The 15400-nt window shown below is 40.5% G+C and overlaps 1 protein-coding gene across 5 annotated transcripts in view; it reads left to right on the top strand.

Moving 5' to 3' along the window:
* Window positions 1-15400, top strand: part of SMAD1 (SMAD family member 1) — an 83836-nt gene that overhangs the window by 26508 nt on the left and 41928 nt on the right. For 4 of the 5 annotated variants that reach the window (XM_070474802.1, XM_070474803.1, XM_070474801.1 and 1 more), the window contains exon 2: window positions 8479-9053. In XM_070474802.1, the coding sequence (XP_070330903.1) occupies window positions 8654-9053 (400 nt within the window). In that variant the 5' untranslated portion in view covers window positions 8479-8653. Of the gene's footprint in view, window positions 1-3261; window positions 4168-8478; window positions 9054-15400 lie in introns of those variants that run through there. The other variant, XM_020910705.2, reaches the window with a different exon arrangement.

Raw genomic sequence — 15400 nt, 5'->3', positions numbered from 1 at the left:
TTCCAGGGTACTCTCTCTGCCTGTCTTCACTACTGGTTTTCCTTGGTACCCTTCCTAGGGTTGGTTTTCCAGCTGGAAATGTGAGCATGTGTGGCTTCAGCCTTCCTATTCAGGCAGTCTTTGGGGTGTCCTTGGTTCTGCTTTTAAGTAATAGGTATTTTAGCTTTATCCAAAGCTTGGTAGTTTCCCAGTTCTTCATAACTTTTCATTAATTCTGTAGCCTGTTTGGTATGGTTCTCCCCTTCTTTCTGTGAATTCGCCATTGTACTCTTCCCAGGAAAGCTCATGGCAGTTCTTGGATTCTTGGCTTAAATGGGTTGCTCTTTCTGTTTTAAAATATATTCTAGCATTGAGTCTCTGGAATATTTTTTCTTTGAGGGTCTTCATCTTTTTAGGCATTTTCAACCCAAATCTGTAGTGTCTCGTCTGTGATTCTGTGGTTTCTATGAGTGTCAGGAATGTTTGGGTGTCTGTTTTATCCTTCTTGGGAATCATGATTTGTTTTGAGGCATCTACTCTTGGTTAGGAGTATATATGGAGAAGGAAATGGCAACTCACTCCAGTGTTCCTGCCTGGAAAATCCCATGGAGTCCTATGGGGTCACAAAGAGCCAGACGCAACTGAGCAGGAGTATGTGGTTGACATTAGTAAATGAAATAAAGCAGGTTAAAAAAGAAAAAATAGTCCATTTTGGAGTGATGAAAAGTTATATTACAGATTTCCTGGTATGTTCACTTTTTGACCCTTTTTGATGTTTTAATTCAAGCATCTCAGGGGAGGTAAGAGTTCTCATCAGGCCTTGAATTCTATCTAAAATTGGATGTTAGGGTAGAGACGCCTTTCCACAGTACTAATTAATATTGCTGCCAGTCACTTTATGCAGTACACCTCTGAGGGACTTCCCGTTTCCATGGCATTCTAGTGAGGTGTGTGGTGAAATAATTTAGACTTGACAACTACTAGACTACAGGAATCATATAGTTTGCTTATGATTTCTCAAAAGCTCCACGGTAGCTCTTTGAGAACTGGAGTCTTTCTGTTTCTTCACAAGGTTATCCGGAAAAGGCAATGGCAACCCACTCCAGTGTTCTTGCCTGGAAAATACCATGGACGGGGGAGCCTGGTGGGCTGCCGTCTGTGGGGTCGGACACGACTGAAGCGACTTAGCAGCAGCACAAGCTCATCAGTTTAAGAAGAGCTGGTGGTATATGTCAGGAAATACACATGCATTTTATGTATGCTGGAAATACTTTCTCCAGCAAAATGGATCAGACTTTTTCGTAGAAATACAGTCTTTACAAAGTTGTCCTCTTTCTCAAGTAACTTACCCAACGGTTAAACAGTTCCAAAGCGAAGTTAATCAATATCCCATACTTTTAGTTCCTTGATTCTTTTGATCTTTATGCCTTGATGTTTTACCGTTAGAGTTAAGACAGTAATGAACCAAAGAACAAGAAGTTGGGGGCTGGGGTGAGTCACTTGCTTCACCGACAATAGACCATTTATCTACTTTTTTTAAGGCACCTGGCAGGAGTCTTTGATACTTCTCCCCCAGTAGCTTTTGGAGCCTGTATTTTTTGCTGATTTTGTTGAATAATTTAGTTATTCTTCAGTATTTAAAGGGATCATTTATTTTGTCTAGTTCACTGAATTCCAGCCAGTGCACGAATTGCAACATCACTAGTCTGAAGCTGCAGAGGGCGACTGGCCATCCTCTGTCCCCCTTTATCCTGCTTTCCTTGATTTGTAGTGCTTGGGAACCCCCCACCCCACCCCACCCCACCCCACCCCCATGTCTTTTTATCGTATCTTCTGATGCAGATTAGAATAATTTTCTTTTGAGACTTTCAGTGGGAATCTGGGATCTGAGGCATTGCCTGGCAGAGAGTGTGTTTTGTTGATATCCACACAGTTGGATAATTACATGTTTCTTTGCTAGATGAGGCAGAGATGAAGAAAATGCCCCGTGTGCAATTGGCTAATGAGGGTTCCTTTCAATATAGAGCAAGTTCACACACAGCAGTTAAAGGTATTTTACAGCTTTTTGCTTTTTTTCTTTTAACGTTTAGAAATACCACATAAGTTGCAGAATTCAATAGCCATGTCAAAAGGAGCATTATAAGAGTATTTTTCGCATTTGGTTCTGATAGTGGTAACAGAAATCCTTTCCATGAGTGAGACTCCATAGGGAAAGGTACTGACTTTAGAACCCTGTCTTAAACTGCATTTTTATTACATCTCAAATTGGGTCACACTGTAAGTCTAATCTGATTTATAAGTAGACTTTGTATGTGGCTTGAATTAATGAATTGAGGTTTTTTTTTTTTTTTTTGTCATTTGCAAATATTTGTTTATAGAGGCTTTTTAAATTTTTTAAAGTTACAGATTTTCATTAAAGAATGTTTGACAAGTTTTAACAAGTAGGAATGAGAGGGACTTAACCTTCCAGACCCAGACACTGTTAATACTTTGATATATTTACATAGTTGTTCAAGCTATATACACAGTTTTATGTTCTGCTTAAGGTTTTTTCCAAGTTATCATTTTTATGAAAATAATTTTTAAGGACTACATAATACTCTTTTGGATGGGCTATACTACAGCTTCCTTAACTATTTTCCAATTTTTAGATATTTATTTTTTTCCTTACAATAAAGAATACTCTGATGAAAATCATTGTGCAAAAACAGTTTTACGTTTTCAGTGCAGAATATTTCCTTAGTGTAAATTTCTAGAAGTGAAGCTACTGGAACAAATCTTGCCTTTTTTTAAAGACTTCTTGGGGGTTCTTTACCAGTTGAGTGCTTTTTCTTCTTTGTCAGTGTGAAATGTTTGTATTTGGAGAAGAGGGAAGGAAATCTCTGTTTGCTGACTCATGTTTTTATTTTGCACTTTAAACTGATAAGGCCACTTAGCTCTTGACATAAACTAAAGCAGGAAGTACCAAAAGGGGCAGAAAAAAATGAGTTGTCTTGCCAAGGCCATCGTGTCATGGACTCTTGAGTTCCTGATGGGAGGTCGGTTACTTGTTCAACTTGAATATAAAAAAAAATGCTTAACCCAAGGAGGCAAAAATCAGTCATCAACCTGTGTTTTGTTTCATATGCACATTTATATGCAAGAGTTTGTGATCATCTTCTCATTTTAATATTTTTAGTGGCATCAACCCCTCCCACCCCCCCCCACCCCCCGCAATTGCCCCTAAGTGTTTGGAGACATTATTATTATTATTTTGTTGTTGTTGTTGTTTTTACTTTACAGGGAGGCCTGGCGTGCTGCAGTTCATGGGGTTGCAGAGTCAGACACGACTGAGTGACTGAGCTGAACTGAACTGGTTAACAATGTTGTGATTCAGTTTTTTGATGTTGTTGTTTTTGTTCCCTGGGTGGAGAAGCCTTCTATATTGAGGATATCACCTTAGCTGTCTTTCTAAAAGATGAATCTAATCACAGTGATGCTCTGATTTAAAACCTTCCATTTGTCCACAGGATAATAGGTATCACAGGTCCTTCACAGTCTTGCCCTGCCCTTATCAGCCTTGTATCATCTACATCAACCTTGAACCCTAGCATTTCCCTGATGTCTGTTAGAACTAGCTATTTAGAAAAGTGGTTTAAAAAATTGAGCCTCTAGAGCCAGAAACATGGGTTCCCCCTCTGGCCCCACCACTTACAACCGTGCGCATAAACCTTGGACAAGCTAATTAACTTTTCTGTATTTCACTCTCCTCACCTGTATAGTAAGGAAAACAAAACGCTCACTCAGGAGGGGTTGTCACCAAGTTTAAACTCGGTAATAAAGGGAGCAATGTCTCTCCTGTAGCGATCACGCCAAATACTAGTTGTATTGTTTTGCAAAATTCTGCTCATCCTGTAATGATATTTCCTCTTTGGGAAAGCTTCCTGAAATCCCTGGAATTAATTGTGCCTTCCTTTTCTTCTCTCCTTTTCTGCTTTTACATACTGTCGTGCGGCGTTTTTGCCCGCCGTAGAGCTTTTGTGGCACAGCGTTGTGGTTGGCTCACGGTTGGCACACGCGCGTCCAGGGGCCGCCTCCCCCGTTCCTGCGCTCAGAGTTCGCCTTGGTCCACTCGGGGAACGCCATTCCCGCTGAGACCTGCTCCGCGCAGTCCTTGAACTTGGCGTGCGGGGAGCCCGTCTGCCTCCGGTGAGCTCGCTGTGGACACCCTGGCTCTTCAGGTGGAGCCGTCTCGTCTCCGGCCTCAGAGGGGTGGCTTCAGTTCTCAACAGGGCGCAGTGCAACTTCGGTGAATGAATGTCCATTTGAGTAGTTAAAGCAAAGGTCTGAAATTGTGGTCCTCAGTCTCCCCAACTCCCCCCCCCCCCCCCCCCACACACACACACCTTCTGGGACAAATCCATCAGCTCTAGAGTTTAAAATAGCCCCAGGTGATTTTGGTAGAAACTCACCCCCTCAATTTGAAAACCGTCGACTGAAATAAAAAAATGCAGTTTTTGGAGTTGAAGAAAAGGACATACAGGATAAGAAGAAATGTATTCCATTGATAAATTGTTACTAGAGGACAAGAAAAAAAAAGTTGTCTTTCTTGTTCTTTTGTACAATTAACCTTTAGCAACAGTAAATAATCGTTTCAGGAGGTACACCCTGACCAAGTGTGAGTCTTGATGCTAGCTTAGTCTTTTATTTTCTCTTATTGTTAGGCATAAATAATGCCACTTTCAAAGGATTGGTAAATCTGAGTAAAACTCTTTACAGAAGGGAACAGCTGAGCCCCTATAGCCTATTGAGCGAGTAAAGCTCCACCTGGGCCTTCTGATTCCTTTAGGGAGCTAAATCAATCATCAGACATTTATTGAGACTCTGACATGTGCCAGGTACAGGGCTCCGCTCCAAAGACAGGAAGACAGTCAGATAGAACTCCTTTTTCCTCTAGTGAGGAAGTAACTATCGGCATGTACAATTTGCTGTGACAGCAGTCCATCATTATTATCCCTTTCAGTTCTCAGAATCAGTAATGATTTCCCCCTTTTATTCCTGTTACTGGTAATCTGTGCCTTTTCTTTTATTGATTAGTTTTGCTAGAGGAATATCTGGTTTTATTAGTATTTTCAAAAAGCCAACTTTGATTTCATTTTCCTATTTTTTTTTTATATATATATATATTTTTAATTTTTGCTCTCATTTCCTTTTACTGTCTTTGGGTTTAATTTGCTGTTCCTTTTTTTTTTTTCTTTTGGTAGATACATAGAAAATTAGTTTTCAGCTGCTTTTCTTTTCTAATATATGCACTTAAGATTATATATTTCCCTGGATGAGCATGGATTGAGCCACATCCTACAAGTTTGATGTGTCAGATTTTTATAATCATGCCATTTAAAATACTTTCTAATTTCCCCTATATTTGCTGCTTTGACTCACAGGTTATTTAAAAGTGTAATTATTTTCAATAACAATATTTATTCTTAGTTGTACTATGATCAAAGGGCGAATTCTGTGTAGTTTTATTCCTTTGACATTTGTCGAGATTTGCTTAACGGCCCATTATATGGTCAATTTGGATAAGTATTCCATGTGTTTTTTAAAGTACTATGTACGCTGCAGTTGCTGGAGGCATACGTGAATTGAGTCAAGTCTTTAAATATACAGTCTCCTATATCTGTCAATTTTTATTTGCTTGTTTTGTCATTTACTATGTTGATCTCCCGCTAAGACTGTTTGTCATTTTAATTATGTCAGTTTCTACTTTATGTATTTTGAAACCGTTACTGCTTGGATAAAAAATTAGGATTGCGATATGTTCATGGTAGAGCACCTCTTTTAACATTATGAAATGTCCCTCTTTCATCCTTGGTGATACTTCTTTGAAGTCTCTTTTGTCTGATTTGATAGCTATGTGAACTTTTTTGGTTAGAATATGCACAGTACAGTTCTTTCCATTCTTTTTCTTTCAACTTTTCTCTGTCCTTATATTTGATGTGTGTCTCTTGTAAGTACACTGTATGTTTTCGTTTGGCTTATTTAGTCTCTTGATTTGTAAGTAATTCTCGAGACTTTGAGGATTATATCTGAATCTTACTGTTTTCTATTTGACTCACCTATTATGTACTCCTTTTTGTTCTGAAGTTTTTTTGGTTAATCATATTTTTTAACAGAATTCCATATTTTTAACTCCTCTATTACCTTTTTATCACTTTTAAATTATTCTTTCAGTGGTTGGTTTATTATGACATGAATTCATAATTTATATCAATAATAATTTAATGCTTTAGCATGGCCTCGGTAGTATAAGGACCTTAGAACTCTGAATTCATTTATCCCTTCTGCTTTTTTGTTATGCATTTTAATTCTGTAATTTAAACACCACGAGATATTCCTGTAATTGTTTTGTAAAGTCCGTACCCTTATGGAACTCTTCATTCTTTCCTACAGTTTCTTGCTCTTCCCTTGTGCTTGAGAATTCCTCCTGGAAGCCAGTTATTTCAGATTTTGTTTGTTATAAAGCATTTTTATTTCACAGTCATTTTTGAATGATTTTTTTCCCACTAAGTATATAGCATTCTGAGTTACCAGCTATTTATTGCATTTGGCATGCTAAAGATATCATTTTACTATCATTTTGTTTTCATTGTTACTGTTGAAATGTCAGCTGTTATTCTTATTGTACTCATTTGAAAGTATTGTCTTTTTAAAGATTTTTGTTGTAGGTTTTCAGCAATTATACCATGATATGACACATTAAAACTTGTGTATTTCTTTCTATTTCTCCTTCTTGGGATTTGTAGGGCTTCATGAATCTGTGGCTAGATGTCTGTTGGCAGTTTTGGAAAGTCTTTGGCCAATAACTTTCAATATACATACATCCTCTCTCACAGTTTTTTTCTCCTCCTTTCCTTTCATCTTGATCTAGTCCAGCATTAATATTCTAGGCTGTGTTTCTAAACACTGTCCATTTCAGTTTAGCCCTTGCACTAGGGCATGCCTCTTAAGGGTCTCAACGGGAAACCAGAGTTTCTCCTTCTTGGCAGGCCCTCAACGCTGGTTTTTTTTGGGGGGGTTCTCCTCAACACCATGAGACTCCTGAAATCTCTGCTTGGTCCTTTAGCTTCTTTCGTCTTGGCTTCTTACAACGTAGCTTTGGCAAATGCCTTGAGAAGAAAAGCAGTGAAGATTGTTCAGCTTATCACTTCATCATTTTTCACATCTTTTCAGATGTGGCCCCTGATGTCCTTAGTACTTTGATTGCTCATTGATAACTTTAAAAAGTTGGACTTTCCCCCCCACCTTGATTTATTCATTTGTATTTTATTCAACTTTTATAGTTGTTTTGGGGAGGAGATTGTTTTGATACCTGCTAGTCAATCTTAGCTGGAGTTGGTGCAAAGTTATCATCTTTAATCTTTTTAACCATTTGTGTTTTTATCTTGTGAAGAGTAACTGGAAGGTTTAAATGAAACAACTTGACTAAAGTATTTGGTACAGTATGTGTTCATGTGCTTCATTTCATTTCATGTCAGTAAAAAGCATATTTGAAGAAGCAGGGAGTGAATTTCCTACCTTAATTGCTTAACAGTCCAAAAGCATAGATTTATTTACTGAATAAAGACCCTAAAATGTTGCTACATTTATCTAGTATAAATATAACTAACTACCTTTTCTTTTAGCATGAGATATTTGAGCAAACCAAAAACAGATGTTTAGACTTGTGTTTTTAGTTTTTCCTGTTACTTTTAATTTTTGTTGATTGAGGTGTGTTTCGAAATAAATATTTTAGAGCCCATGAGTGACTCTAAATATAAAATATCACAGTATCTGTTGAGAACTTGAACTTTTTTTGCACTAAGGGGTATATTGCTTCTACCTCATAACTCATATAAACAGTAGCATACTTCTTTTTAAATTGCATCTCAGTTTATTCATCTATAAAATTGCAATGATTGTACTACCTAGTGGAAATAATTATTTAAAGGATTAAATACTGTGCTAGTCTGCTGCCATAACAAAATACCACTGACGGAGTGGCTTAAACAATAGAAATGTATTTCTTACAGTTCTGGAGTCTGTGAAGTCCAAGATGAAGGGTCCAGCCAGGGTGGTTTCTGGTGAGACTATCTTCCAGGCTTGTAGGCAGCAGCCTTCTCTCTGTGTCTGCAGGTGGCCTTTCCTCATGGATGCACACATAGGGCAGGGGAGAAATCTCTCCCTTCTTCTTATGAGGCCACTAATCCTCTCAGGTTGGGACCCTATCCTCATGACCACATTAGACCTGAATTACTTCCTTGAAGGCTCCAGGTTCCATCTTCAAATACAGTCACACTGAGGCTTCAATATGAGTTTGGGCTGGGGGGGGGGGGGGGGCGTGCATAATTCAGTCCATAGCACACTGTAATACATAAAAGCACTTAAAATAGTACCTGGTCCATGGAAATTGTTTAATAAATTGTGATTTTGTGGTAGAGACGATTTGAAACATCTTTTCCCCCTTTTTTTCTTTTCCAGGTGCTCACTTTGCATTCCTTTTGGAAACACCAGGAATGGTCATTTCTGCTTTGCAGGACCTCGGCACGCAGAAGCTAAGGAGAATCTTATGTAGATAAAGTGAGGCCTCTCTGTCCTTTCACGTTTGGGGACATCTGCATTTCTCCCTGCACAAGGAGTTGTACGCAGCACCATCATGAACGTGACAAGTTTATTTTCCTTCACAAGTCCAGCTGTGAAGAGACTTCTTGGCTGGAAACAGGGTGATGAGGAAGAAAAGTGGGCAGAGAAAGCCGTTGATGCCCTGGTGAAAAAACTGAAGAAGAAGAAGGGTGCCATGGAGGAACTGGAAAAGGCCTTGAGCTGCCCGGGCCAGCCCAGTAACTGCGTCACCATTCCCCGCTCCCTGGACGGCAGGCTGCAGGTCTCCCACCGGAAGGGGCTGCCGCATGTCATCTACTGCCGCGTGTGGCGCTGGCCCGACCTGCAGAGCCACCATGAACTGAAGCCCCTGGAATGCTGCGAGTTTCCCTTCGGCTCCAAGCAGAAGGAGGTGTGCATCAACCCCTACCACTATAAGCGCGTAGAAAGCCCTGGTAAGTGAGTCCTTCCTGTAGATGCGTTGAGCAGATTTGTGTCGTTTCTCGAAATCATCCCTTTCCATGTTTTTTTGTTAGGGGGAAAGTCATGTGTCAGTCCTTGGAAGGGTCATACGTTCTGACAGCACAACCTCTAGTTAACTTTATTTCTTAGGAGCTGCTGCTGCTAAGTCGCTTCAGTCGTGTCCGACTCTGTGCGACCCCATAGACGGCAGCCCACCAGGCTCCGCTGTCCCTGGGATTCTCCAGGCAAGATTCTTAGGAGCAGGGCTGTGAAAACTGTCATGGAGGTATTGATACCTCTACCTTTTCATAAATTGTTTTCTTGCTAAATTTATTCTTTATGTTTCCCTTTGGTTCTATGCATTTCTTGAGACAAAGTTAGCTATGATTTTATTGCAAGGGAAGAAAATCAGGAGAAAAGCATGGTGTTGCTGTCTGCATACTTGAGGGTGGTTGCCAGTGACTTATATCACTTTATCCTTAAAAATAGCACTTTTTATCATCTCCAGTAGAATTTTGGCTATGGCATACTCCCTGTGGAGGATATGAAGGAATTATGTTCTGCTGTGGAATCATTTGATACTATTACTTTATACGAGATACTCCTAGTTTTTACATGTGTGACCTTGGAGGGGGTGGAGGAAGCATAATAAAAGATATACTTTTAACATTTACTTGGTTTTGACTTAAATTAGAGTCTGAATTCTAGACAGTGGCATCAGTTGGAAAGTGATTAGGCAATCTCGGGCACTTAAATATCTCAGTGTCAGATTGGAATCAAATTTGTTGATGGATTAGTTATTAATAGCTAATGGTTACCAGGGGTTCCCAATGAGGCTATGCGTTAGATTCATGTGGCTCCCTTCCAGAAATTCTGATTCTGGCAGAGCCCAGTGATCCGTATTTTTTTTTTTTTTTTTGATCCATGTTTAACATGTACTCCAGGTAGTGTTGATGGGGGCTATTGGATTGGTGTTTGGGGACTGTGCTACATCCCATAATAACCTGGTTGTCAAATAAAAGGCATTCTGTTTTCTTATGGTTTCTAATATTTATGACATTTAAAAAGGGAATAATAAACATCTTTGTATCCACCACCCAGTTGCCTTCAGTAACTACTGTTTTGAATTTGATGGTTAGATTTGATGAACATCATTCCCAGGTATGCTTTTTACTGTTGTTTTATATGTATGAATCCTTGACAGTATGTATGTCATTCAACAGACAGTATGTTGTTTTGTGTATTTAAAGGTATTGTATAGTGATATTAGAGTATCCTTTTACAACTTGCTGTATTCATTCAACACCATGGTTTTGTGATTTCAGTATTACACTTTAGGGTTACCTTGTCAAGGCCTGTGAAAAATCCTTAGGAGGTTTTATTAGAATTTCGTTGATTTCATTTGGGGAAGAATTGACAGTTCTGCTCTTGAGCACAATATTTTTCTAAATTTATTTAGGTTTTTAAGTTTTCTCCATGAAAGTTCTTGCACATCTTTTCTTAGATTTATCAATATTTCTAGACAACCAGGTCTTATTGTATCCTTTTTTTTTCATTTATTTTTATTTTTATCCTTTTTATTTCATTTTTTTTCATTTATTTTTATTAGTGGGAGGCCAATCACTCTGCAATATTGTAGTGGGTCCTGTCATACATTGACATGAACCAGCCATGGATTTACATGCATTCCCCATCCCAATCCCCCCTCCCACCTCCCTCTCTACCCGATCCCTCTGGGTCTTCCCAGTGCACCAGGCCCAAGCACTTGTCTCATGCATACAACCTGGGCTGGTGATCTGTTTCACCCTAGATAATATACATGTTTCGATGCTGTTCTCTCGAAACATCGCACCCTCGCCTTCTCCCACAGAGTCCAAAAGTCTGTTCTGTACATCTGTGTCTCTTTTTCTGTTTTGCATATAGGGTTATCATTACCATCTTTCTAAATTCCATATATATGTGTTAGTATGTTGTAATGTTCTTTATCTTTCTGACTTCTTCACTCTGTGTAATGGGCTCCAGTTTCATCCATCTCATTAGAACTGATTCAAATGAATTCTTTTTAATGGCTGAGTAATATTCCATGCTGTATATATACCACAGCTTCCTTATCCATTCGTCTGCTGATGGGCATCTAGGTTGCTTCCGTGTCCTGGCTATTATAAACAGTACTGCGATGAACATTGGGGTGCACGTATCTCTTTCAGATCTGGTTTCCTCGGTGTGTATGCCCAGCAGTGGGATTGCTGGATCATATGGCAGTTCTATTTCCAGTTTTTTAAGAAATCTCCACACTGTTTTCCATAGCGGCTGTACTAATTTGCATTCCCACCAATAGTGTAAAAGGGTTCCCTTTTCTCCACACCCTCTCCAGCATTTATTGCTTGTAGACTTTTGGATAGCAGCCATCCTGACTGGCGTATAATGGTACCTCATTGTGGTTTTGATTTGCATTTCTCTGATAATGAGTGATGTTGAGCATCTTTTCATGTGTTTGTTAGCCATCTGTATGTCTTCTTTGGAGAATATTGTATCCTTTTAAAAGTTACATTTTGTTACAGTTGTTCATGGCTAGAAGTGTACTTGATTTTTTCCAACAAGCTTGATGAATTCTCCTTGTTCTAATATAGACATTCTTTTACTGCTTGTTATACCCACTGTGATGTAAATTTTAATGTATAGTATATACAACAGGGTCATTCAGGTACATGGCTTTTTGATCCCCATAGTAACTCTAAGAGGCACAAAGGGAAGATTCGAATCCCACTTTACTAACGGCGAAACTGAGGTCCCTATAAATTAAGTGACTGCGTGTCAGACAGCTAAGAGCTGTATTGAGCAAACACTGGACGGGTTTTCTCCAGCCCTCTCCCTCCGTCCTGACCGTTCATCCTGCGCAGCGGCACTTGCCTCCTGACTGGCGCCCCCTGCAGGGGGGCTCCTGCACTGCAGGGAGTGTTCTTTCAGGATGCACGCTCCAGCCATGTAACCTTCCTGCTTCCCATTACCTTACACACAGCTTTGTGTTCTGGTCCCCGCCTACCTTGCCAGCTTCTTTCCCCACCTTGCTTCTTTGATGTACTTCCCTGGTGACGCAGGTGGTAAAGAACCTGCCTGTCAGTGCCGGAGATGCAAGAGATGCAGGTTTGATCCCTGTGTTGGGAAGACCCCACAGAGAAGGAAATGGCAACTGGCTGTAGTATTCTTCTTGCCTAGAGAATCCCATGCACAGAGGATCCTAGTGGGCTACTGTCCATGGGGTCACAACGAGCTGAGCCTGACTGAGCACACACACGCTTCGTGTGGTTGAGTCACATGGGAACACTTGGATGCACTCCTCCTATGCACCTCATTTCTTCTGCTGCTTTGCCTAGTTCACTCTTACATAAGACACACTTTTATTTACCATTTTGTTGGTCTTCCTTGCAAGAGTAAATCAAGCTCCAAGATGGCAGGAACCATGTGTATAATTAACATCTTTACTTTTAATAGTGAGCACAATTCAATACATTTCTGATGTTAAAGGCAAACACTGCTTTTAATTACTCTGTTTGGCCATTTTTTCTTTCTTGAGAGATGAGTTTTTGGTTTGTTTGTACCCTCTGACCATTATCTTCCCTGTTGTTTCATTTCATTGCCATTACTATTGGACATTAGATGAATATTAAAACATTAAAAGTTAATACGGAAATGATTTTGTTACTCTTAATAATTTAAAGACCCCGTTGCTGGGAAAGATTGAGGGCAGGAGGAGAAGAGGACGACAGAGGATGAGATGGTTGGATGGCATCACCAACTCAATGGACATAGGTTTGGGTGGACTCCGGGAGTTGGTGATGGACAGGGAGGCCTGGTGTGCTGCGGTTCATGGGGTTGCAAAGAGTCGGACATGACTGAGCAACTGAACTGAACTGAATAATTTACATGTAATTTTAATATATGTGCTACCGAAACGAGCACTAATTACATGTAAAAGGCTTGACAGGTAGGAGTTGGAAAACCAGCTAAAATAAGGCATTTTGAGACTCCATGGATATCACTCCATCCTCCCCTTTAGCCAAGAATCTGGGGAGCCATGTGTAGGCCAGTTCTCAAGAACTATGAGGCCAAGATTTGGTGAATTTGAACATGTCAGGATTTTCCTTGTTTTTCATACTGTGAAGAGGATTGAGAACAAATGGACTTTTTCAGAGACCACCATGAAGCACTGCCTGCACTTTAGGGGGGAAAAGCTCCACTAAATAAAGTGCCTGGGGGGCCTTAGCCCCGCACACTCCGAGTTACACAGGCCTGCGGCAGGGCACACTCCTGGCTGTTTGTGTGAACTGGGAAACGAGGGGGAGTTCTAAGCGGCAGGGCACACTCCTGGCTGTTTGTGTGAACTGGGAAACGAGGGGGAGTTCTAAGCGGCAGGGCACACTCCTGGCTGTTTGTGTGAACTGGGAAACAAGGGGGAGTTCTAAGCTGCAGAGGCACCGCTCAGCACTGCATTCCTTTGAACTTTGTTTTTACCTTTGAACTGGTTTACCTCAGATACAGTATTTCAAAGAGCAATTTAGCAGTTGAAGCATAAGTTAGGTCTCCCAAATTTGTCGTTTTCTGCCAAGGCCCCTGTTGAGACCTCAGGAGGAAAATCCAGGAGAAACTGCAAGTGTCTGGAAGGTTTAGAGCAGTGGTTTTTCAAAGTGTGTGGTCCCCAGATTAGCAGCGTTGGCATCACCTGGGAACTTGGTTGAAATGCATATTTTTAGATCCTTGCACAGACCTACTGAATCAGACTCTGGGGATGGGGCCAGGAGTCTGTGTTTGGACAGGCTCTCCAGGTGATCCTGATTCAGGCTCAGAGTGTGAGAACCACTGGTTTCCAGGCAAGTCATCAAGTCCAGTTGACAAGATGAGGTCTCTTATTGAGAAGAGATGCTAATGAGTTAGAGTTTGAAATCCCTCTTTATTTAGAAAGTTGCATCTTGTTAGGGGTATAAAATTGACTTGCTCTCTCCAGAATGTCCCTTCCTGCTGATATTTATTGAGATTAGCTTCTGATACAATGTGTCTCTAAGGGGGTGGTAGAGTAGAGGGGGAGAAGGGAATGCTTTGTTATTTGACCCAGTAGACATTTTCTAGTTGTTCTTTTGGGTATCTTTTCTGTGTTTCTTTGACCAAAAATAAGTTTAATAGGTTTAAGTAGCTGCTGTTTTTCTTTAACCTATGCCATTTGTTTTGATTTTTTTAGACAGAAAAGAGTCTAAAAATTGTAGTGGTGGGGGCAAGAAACCAAAAGTTATAGAAACACTTGTACTCATCACAGCTAACAATGGGATTTACCTATGGCTGATTTATGTTGTGGTTTGACTTCCCTTGTGGCTCAGACGGTAAAGCGTCTGCCTACAATGCAAGAGACCAGGGTTCAATCCCTCAGTCGGAGGATCTCCTGGAGAAGGAAATGACAACCCACTCCAGTACTCTTGCCTGGAAAATCACATGGATGGAGAAGCCTGGTAAGCTACAGTCCATGGAGTCGCAGAGAGTCGGACACGACTGAGCAACTTCACTTCACTTCACTTGACAGAAAATAGCAAAATTCTGTAGAGCAATTATCCTTCAATAAAAAATAAGTAAATTTTAAAAGCCCCCAAAAACAATGGGATAGAGTGTGAGAGGCCAGAACCTTTCTTTTGGGCTTCCCTGGTAGCTCAGACAGTAAAGAATCTGCCTGCAATGCAGGAGACCCGGGTTTAATCCCTGGGTTTGGGAAGATCCCCTGGAGGAGGGCATGGCAACCCACTGCAGTATTCTTGCCTGGAGAATCCCACGGACAGAGGAGTCTGGCGGGCTGGTAGTCCATGGTGTCACAAAGAGCCGGACGCAACTGAGCAACTAATTTCTTTTGTTCTTTTTTTGTAAGTACTTACCAGAGGTAGAAGGTCCAGAGTAACTTAGCCATTAGTGAAACATGCATCTTTGGGGAAAGTATTGATAGAAAGCAATAAGACTTGTCTGCAGGTGTGTGGACAGTTATAGGAAAGAGGAAGTTCTTGTGGCTTCTGAAGACTAAGGTCCTGCTGATGAGGTAACAGGTGGCTGTTTACTTGGACTTTTGGTAGTCTTTAGACTCCAGGCTACTTATTAGTGGTTGGGTTAAATGGCGGTCTTCTTTTTCTTGACCAAAGAAAATGCTGACATGATGAAGTCAGTCGTCTCACTGTGAGGTGAGAAGCCATTCCGTGGCTATCTGCTGCCATTAAAATGCCTTCGTGGAGATTTCTTGTCTTTTTTTTTTAATGTTTTTCACATGGTTCCTGAGAATTATCTCCTGTACTTTGAACTTCAAAGGCCATAT

The sequence above is a fragment of the Odocoileus virginianus genome, chromosome 12, assembly GCF_023699985.2.
Source record: "Odocoileus virginianus isolate 20LAN1187 ecotype Illinois chromosome 12, Ovbor_1.2, whole genome shotgun sequence".
Lineage (NCBI taxonomy): Eukaryota > Metazoa > Chordata > Mammalia > Artiodactyla > Cervidae > Odocoileus > Odocoileus virginianus.
This window is presented reverse-complemented; position numbering and strand designations above follow the sequence as displayed.